Source organism: Myotis lucifugus, unplaced genomic scaffold, assembly GCF_000147115.1.
Source record: "Myotis lucifugus unplaced genomic scaffold, Myoluc2.0 scaffold_115, whole genome shotgun sequence".
Taxonomy (NCBI): domain Eukaryota; kingdom Metazoa; phylum Chordata; class Mammalia; order Chiroptera; family Vespertilionidae; genus Myotis; species Myotis lucifugus.
This window is the reverse complement of record NW_005871163.1, coordinates 2,830,486-2,838,301: the sequence shown is the minus strand read 5'-3', so window position 1 is coordinate 2,838,301 and position 7,816 is coordinate 2,830,486. Positions and strand designations below refer to the sequence as shown.

Below are 7,816 nucleotides of genomic sequence, written 5' to 3'. Positions count from 1 at the left end.
CAGTATATGATTCCACTTATATGACACACCTAGCATATCCAAGTCATAGAGACAAAAAGTAGAATGGTAATTGCCAGGAGCTGGAGGGAGGGAAAATGGGAAGTTATTAAACATGGATATAGAATTTCAATTTTATAAAATGAAAAGTTATGGAGATGGATGGTGGTAATAGCTGTACAACATTATGAATGTATTTAATACCACTGAACTGTACACTTAAAAAATAGTTAAGATGGTAAATGTTATATTATATGTATTTTACCATAATAAAAAATAAACTAGGTCATTGCCCTCATAAATTCATTTTCTGGTGTTCAAAAACAGGCATGTTTATAAATAGACAACTTCAATACAATGCCTTACAATGAGAACACATATAAGAGAAACCTAACCTGGCAGGATAGCAGGGACTGAAAGGGTTTCTCAGAAATGACATTTGAGCTCTATTTTAAAGGACAGATTGACCAAAAACATTTGTTCTCCCAAGAAAATAGGAGTAGGGGAAAGAACATCCAACTGAAGTTTTCTAAGATATAGTTGAATTTATAAGCTACAACCTCAGAGAAAAATGTGCCTTCAGATACAGATTCATGAGTCCTATACTCTTACCTCTTGGATTTCATCTGGGACAGTTGAGTCCATTAGTCTGAAGAGCAAATTTCGAAGTGGACCTGCCTGTCTCCCAAGAATGCTGGTAGCTACCCCTCCCGCAAGTGCAAGAGCAAGGTGATTTGATAGCAGCTTCAGGCACAGCTTGAGGAAACTATGGTGTTCCCTGAAACCAAATAAACTGCAGTGAACTTTTGGAACATAAAAGAGCACGTGCTTTCCAGTTTCAGTAACATTTTTTTCTCTTTAAAAATTTTGTGAAATTATGACCAACAGTAATTCTTAAAACATGATTCATGAAATTATGGGTAACTCTCCTAAAAGATTATTGTCAACAAGTATCTAAAGTTTAGCTCTTTTTTAGATTGTAAAGAATTTCATATAATTGAGAGGAAAATCAAACAAGAAAGAATAGTAAGTCAAAACTCTGGGGAGAGGTCAATGGGGGGAAAAGGAGACCTATGTAATACTTTAAACCAGCAGTCGCCAACCGGTAGTCCGTGAGGTCCAAAAGGCTGGCGACCGCTGGTTTAAGGAAACCTTAGAAGCAGCGTCGCCAACCGGTGGTCCGCAGACCACTAGCGGTCCATGAGGTCCTAAAGGTTGGCAACCACTACTTTAAACAATAAAGAATTAAAAAAATAAATTCATCCAGCATTCCAAAAATAAAAAAAAAATAAGTCAAAACTTGAAATGAGTAATTAATAGACATGCATGTGCGCACACACAAATACACATATATAGAACATACCTTGATGAAGGGAAAGGGAGTGGGGGAATCTCACTGTTTATTTTATCACAGTATCTCTCAAGAAAAGAACGCAGGTGTGAGAAGGTACTCTCTTCAAGATCTACACAATAAGGTCGGTGCCATGCAACAACTTGTCTAGAAAAAAGCATTAAGAAAAATCATGGAACCGCCTTAACATAAAATTTTTACACATGATCAAAAACAAAATCTAAACCATTACTAAAGCTGAAAGTTTCAACAAGATACACAGAAAACTTTCTTGATTATAAAGGTGATAAAACCCTTCATTTTAGCAACTGAGGAAAACCAAGAATTGGCCATCCCTAGAGTTCTTCAAGAAGAAAATATATAACCACCATCTGTTTTGTAAGGTTTGGATATTCACTCACCTGAAGGCAGAAGGCTGAGACACATGATCTACTATAACCCCTTCTAAGGGTCTATAAAATGTATATTTCATTTTAAGAAACATAGCCTGACTCTATACAGTGAAATACTGACATCTATTAAAAGAAAAACTCCTAAAAACTCTTGTGAAGATTTTCAAGATCTTGGAAACAAACTACCTACATATAAAATGGGAAGTTGCAGAGTTAATACTAATATAAATTATTTATATTCAACTTATTATACTTCTGGGCTTTTGTTTTAGAGGGTATAAATGTAGTTAATTGGTTACAATGTCATAAAAAACCCCACCTGAATCAAAGGTCTAGAATGCAAATACAGTTGACCATTGAACAATGCAGGGGTTACAGGTGCTGACTCTACCCAAGTGCAGTAAAAAATCCATGTAGAACTTTTGAATCCCCAAAAACTTAACTGTAGTTGTCCCTCAGTATCTGCACAGGATTGGTTGTAGGACACACCCGCCGCCTCCCCGCCCCTTGTGAATACCAAAATCCGCAGGTACTCATGTCCCCTATATAAAATGGCAGAGAAAAATGCATACAGTTGGGCCAACTTCCACAGATTCCCAGCCACAGATTGAAAACTACTGTTTTCAATCCGCAATTGACTGAATTCGTGGATGCAAAATGCACAGATATGGAGGACTGGCTGTATATTTATTGGGAAAAAATCTGTGTATGTATAAGTGGACCAGCATAGTTCAAAGCCATGTTGTTCAAGGGTCAACATACATTCTAGGTTGTAAATTAGCCCACATGCATCTAAAAATATCTGAAAGAACCCTCAAATTCCTTAAAATTCAATCTCCTAATATTGGCTAAAAGTCACCAACCCAATTAACCAGATCTATGTTTATTATCACTTCACGAAAAAGCTAAATTTCTGCAAAAAGTAACTTATTTTATTTAAAAGTCTGGCAAAAAACCAACCAGATAAAGGGTACAGAGGCTAATTAATTATTTAAATCAATTAAGCCTACTTCTGGTTTTGATTATTTTAATATAATTTCCTGTTGATATTTACACATTTAATTTTAAAATAATTATCTGGGCCCGGCCAGTGTGACTCAATGGTTGAGCATCGACCCATGAACCAGGAGGTCACAGTTCACTAACAGGTCAGGGCACATGCCCAGGTTGTGGGCTCTATCCCCAGTAGGGGGTGTGCAGGAGGCAGTCAATCAGTGATTCTCTCTCATCACTGATGTTTCTATTTCTCTCCCTTCCTCTCTCTGAAATAAAACATTTTTTTAAAAAAATCATTATCTGGACACAGAAGGAATTCAAAATGTTTAGAAGACAAATTAAGAAAATATCTTAAATACAGGGGATAACTTATAAAACATATAAGTTATGCTTATAAAACATATCTAACCCCAATATTCAAATGGAAAGAAATCTAATGTCAACTTATGATAATAAAAAAACAATACTAAAAATGTTCAGAAGGGTATTTTATAAACAAAGCACAATTATTTCTAATTTTACTAGTGCTTCTACTGTTATTAAAACACAAAATTTTTTAAATGTGGCCACTCTTACCTGTCTCTAGGAAGAGCAGTCCATGCCAGACTATGTGATGTTCCAGCAGAGATCTGCTGAATAGCTATGCCATCTAAGCCACTCACTTTCTTTGGTTTAGTAATAGGACCTGTGGAATTTCCTTGTCCACACTGCCCCATTGAGTTATTGCCCCAGGCATAAACTTCATTATCTAAAAACAAAGAACAAAAGAAAAGCCCAATTTAAATGTAATGTATTCGTGGAAGTTGATAGTTAATACTATTTCTTAAAAACAAATGACTTTACCATGAGAAAGAGCCAAACAATGACTGTCTCCAATAGAAATATCAACTATTCTGGTGGCAGCCAGTTCTTCAATAAGCTTGGGTCTCAAAGCTGTAGCTTCTGAAGAACCACAACCTAGACAAGCTCCACAGCCCCAAGCATAGACCTGAAACAAATAGAAATACACTACACATAACCTGAGAAATTAGGAATAAATATCATAAAGAACAGTGTGGTTTAATACTAAATAATAACTTTATTGTTAAAAATAGTATTTATTGTTTTGGTTCTTTTAAAGATGCTTATAGTAATTTATTTTGCTGTTTTTAAAAGTTCATTATACAGGCAGACAAAAACCTGAGCTGAAAGAAAAATAATTGGTCATAAAAAAACATATAGAATGATCTTCTGAGAGATACTGCCAAAGCTACTTATTGGCTTGCATTGTGTTATATTTGCCCAAGCTTAGTAGCTTAGAAATACTGTTGCTATCTTAAAACTTCTCCTTTACATGTTTCTTACATTGAAAGTCCCAACAAATATTATTGTGTTGACTAGACCAAGGTGTGATCATATAAAAAAAATTTCTATAAATCACAAAACTGCCATTTATGATTTAGTTGAAAAATACCTTACCTCATTGTGATAACAATTTTAATTACCACTTAGAAAGAGGACCATGTGAAACAAACATCTTTATTTTTTACTAATACTGATTAAAGATGTTTGAGGGAAATATGAGGTGAAAAATATGGAATATAAAAGAATAAACGACTGCCAATTTGGCAACCCAAAATCAAAATAATCAGCAAACTGAACAACTTTTTTTCTTTCAATGGGTCTTATAGACTCTTATATTTGTGCCATCAAGTTTGGGAATTATTTTGTCTTGCAATTATTTCAGGAAAGACTACTGAGAGGTTAAACCTCTTCAACAAAAAAATGAAGAGCAAATACTTGTATCAGTTGCCAGGAAACTTATTTAAGTATAGAATGCCACATAATTCCAGTACAAGAAAGGCTTATGTTAGGAGGGGTTAGGAACTAAAGATAAATAAATTGATAAAATATATAGCCAATGTCATTGAAAATCTCCTAAATCATTCAAATACAATATAATACTGTCACTCATTAAGACCCACACAGCTCGTGCTCTCCCTCTCAGGAGCACAGCCCGTGCCTCTGCCTGCCCCTCACCCCCACCCCCCCAAAAAAAAGACTCACATAGCTAAGTTTTGCTACTGCAGTATTCCTTTGCTTGAGCACAAGATGAAGAACTACTTGGCTTGCATACATACTGTATTTTTCAACACAAGAATCACACTTAATATGGTGGTGAGTTAGCACTGAAGAGGCCTAAGGGACTGAGATGAACCAAGGAAAAAGTAGATATTCATTTCATACTCAGCAAGTAGTATAATGGTAAACAGAACTACCCTTACCATTCAAAAGTATCTCTCTCACTTTATTTTTTTCTCAGTTTATGTATTTGACTTCACATAACTTAGTGTACTCATAGTGCAAATAATTTACACTTTTCTTTGGAATTTAATGTACTGAATTTATTACTATTATTATATTACTAGAGGCCCGGGGCACAAATTCGTGCACCAGTGGGGTCCCTCGGCCTGGCCTGTGGGATCAGGCCAAAACTGGCTCTCTGACATCCCATGAGGGGTCCCAGATTGCAAGAGGGTGCAGGCCAGGCCGAGGGACCCCACCAGTGCACGATCAGGGCCGGGGAGGGATGCGGGAGGTTGGCCAGCCAGGGATGGACCACAGAAGGGCTCCAGGTCATGTCCGGCCCATCTTGCTCCATCCTGATCGGCCAGACCCCAGCAGCAAGCTAACCTACCGGTTGGAGCGTCTGACTCCTGGTAGTCAGTGCACATCAGAGCAAGTGGTTGAGCGGCCTTAGCATATCAGCATATTACACTTTGATTAGTTGAACGGACGACCGGACAACCAGACACTTAGCATATTAGGCTTTTATTATATAGGAGGATTAGCAACTAGTAGTTAAACAGTACTTCTTGGTTTATAGAAACTTTCCATTCAAATAATTGTTATGATCATTTGTAAGCAAAGCAGAAATTATCACCCCTCTCTTGCAAAGAAGCATTGATACTCAAGGGAGGTCGGTGATTTGCCTGTGGTTATACAACAAATAAATGAGCATCTTCTGGCTTCAATTCATTGATTCTTAGCACAAAACTCTCAGTGAGAAAGATGTAAAAGAGAAGTTTTAAGTTTTAAGGTAGCAACCAGCATTATAACAAACTAGAGGCCCGGTGCATGAAAATTCATGCTCTGGAGGGGGGGTGTCCCTCAGCCCAGCCTGCCCCCTCTCACAGTCTGGGAGCCCTCGGGGCGGGAGGTGACCCGGTGATCAGAGGAAGGCGACACCCCCATCACACCTCTGCTGCTGCCACTGCCAGCAGCACAAGCCTCAGCCGGCCCTGGTTACCTGAGCCTCGGGCAGCCGCCATCCGAGGCTTGCCTGCGCCTCGAGCTGGCCCTGGGAGGCTGGGCAGCCGCCATCCAAGGTTTGCCTACACCTCGGGCCAGCCCTGGGCGGCTGGGGGCTGAGGGGACTGGGCACCGCCATCTTGTGGCTGTGGGCACCATCATCTTTTTGTGGAGTGGCAGTCAATTAGCATATTCCCTCCTTATTGGCTGTGGGTGCCACCATCTTTGCAACAGCGTGAGGGTCAATTAGCATATTCCTTCTGTATTAGATAGGATAACTAATGTAGTGAAGTACAAGGTGATAGTTTGAGGTTCATTTTTTAAAATTTATTGATTGATTTTTTTAGAGAAAAAGAGGGAGAGGAGGGTAGAAGAGAGAAGAAGAGAGGGGAGAGGGGAAGAAGGGGAGGGAGAGGGGAGGGGAGAGAGAGAGAGAGAGAGAGAGAAAGAGAGAGAGAGAGAGAGAGAGAGAGAGAGAAAGAAACATAGATCTGTTGCTCCACTTATTTATGTACTCACTAGGGGCCCAGTGCATGAAATTATAGTGCACGGGTGTGTGTGTGTGTGTTTCCCTCGGCCTGACCTGCACCCTCTCCAATCCAGGAGCCCTCAGGGGATGTCCTACTGATGGCTTAGGCCCGCTCCTCGTGGTTCCCTGCACTCTGCGGGGCCTGCCTGCTCCACACTGCAGCGACGGCCAAGCAGGCTGTCCTGGCTGCTGCCCGCAGGCTGCGCTTCCCTGCCCCTGGGTCGCCACGGGCTGTGCTAAGAGCTGCCTGCGGGCCATGCTTGCCTGCTCCTGGGTCGCCGCAGCGACGGCCAAGCAGGCCGTGCTGTGCTGGGAGCTGCTTCCTCTCTGCTGTCAGTCTCCACAGCGGCGATGAGGTTAATTTGCATGCTCACTCCTGATTGGCTGGTGGGCATCACGAAGGTATGGTCAATTTGCACCTTTCTCTTTTATTAGTGTAAACTAGAGGCCCAGTGCACAAAAATTTGTGCACTCGGAGCGGAAGGGGGGGTCCCTCAGCCTGGCCTGTGCCCTCTCACAGTCTGGGACCCCTCGGGAGATAACCACCTGCTGGCTTAGGCCTGCTCCCGGGTGGCAGAGGGCACGACCAATCCCTAAGTGCAGCCCCTGGTCAGGCTCAGAGCAGGGCCAATTGGGGAGTTGGGGCGCTGCCCCGTCATGCACAGAGCAGGGCGGATCAAGAGGTTGCGATGCCACCCTCAGTCACGCTCAGGGTAGGGCTGATTGGGGGGGTTGGGGCACCGCCCCCTGTCACACTCAAGGCAGGGTCGATGGGGAGGTTGTGGCGCCACCCCCTGTCACGCACAGAGCAGGGCCGATCAGGGGGTTGGGGTGCTGCCCCCTGTCACTCACAGAGCAGGGCCCATCAGAGGGATTGGGGTTCCGTACCCTGTCACACACAGAGCAGGGTCGATCAGGGGGTTGGGGAGCTCCCCCCTGTCACACACAGAGCAGGGCCGATCAGGGGGTTGAGGAGCTCCCCCCTGTCACTCACAGAGTAGGGCCGATAGGGGAGTTGGGGCACCGCCCCCTGTCACACACAGAGCAGGGCGGATCAAGGGGTTGGGGCGCTGCACCCTGTCACACTCAGGGCAGGGCCAATGGGGAGGTTATGGCTCTACCCTGTCACACACAGGGCAGGGCCCGTGGGTGGAGGGGGAGCGTTGGAGGTCCAAGACCTGCTATATGCATGGCCGAATGGAGAGGTTATGGCTCTACCCTGTCGGCAACACAGAGCAGGGCCCCGTGGGGGGGGGGGGG

The 7,816-nt window shown here is 42.6% G+C and overlaps 1 protein-coding gene across 2 annotated transcripts in view; it reads right to left on the bottom strand.

The window, feature by feature from the left end:
* HERC1 (HECT and RLD domain containing E3 ubiquitin protein ligase family member 1) overlaps positions 1-7,816 on the bottom strand; it is a 177,983-nt gene that overhangs the window by 119,724 nt on the left and 50,443 nt on the right. For both annotated transcript variants that reach the window (XM_023757829.1, XM_023757830.1), the window contains exons 9-12: positions 3,580-3,724; positions 3,313-3,484; positions 1,361-1,495; positions 610-775 (exon numbers count right to left, since the gene is read on the bottom strand). In XM_023757829.1, the coding sequence (XP_023613597.1) occupies positions 610-775; positions 1,361-1,495; positions 3,313-3,484; positions 3,580-3,724 (618 nt within the window). The remainder of the gene's footprint in view (positions 1-609; positions 776-1,360; positions 1,496-3,312; positions 3,485-3,579; positions 3,725-7,816) is intronic.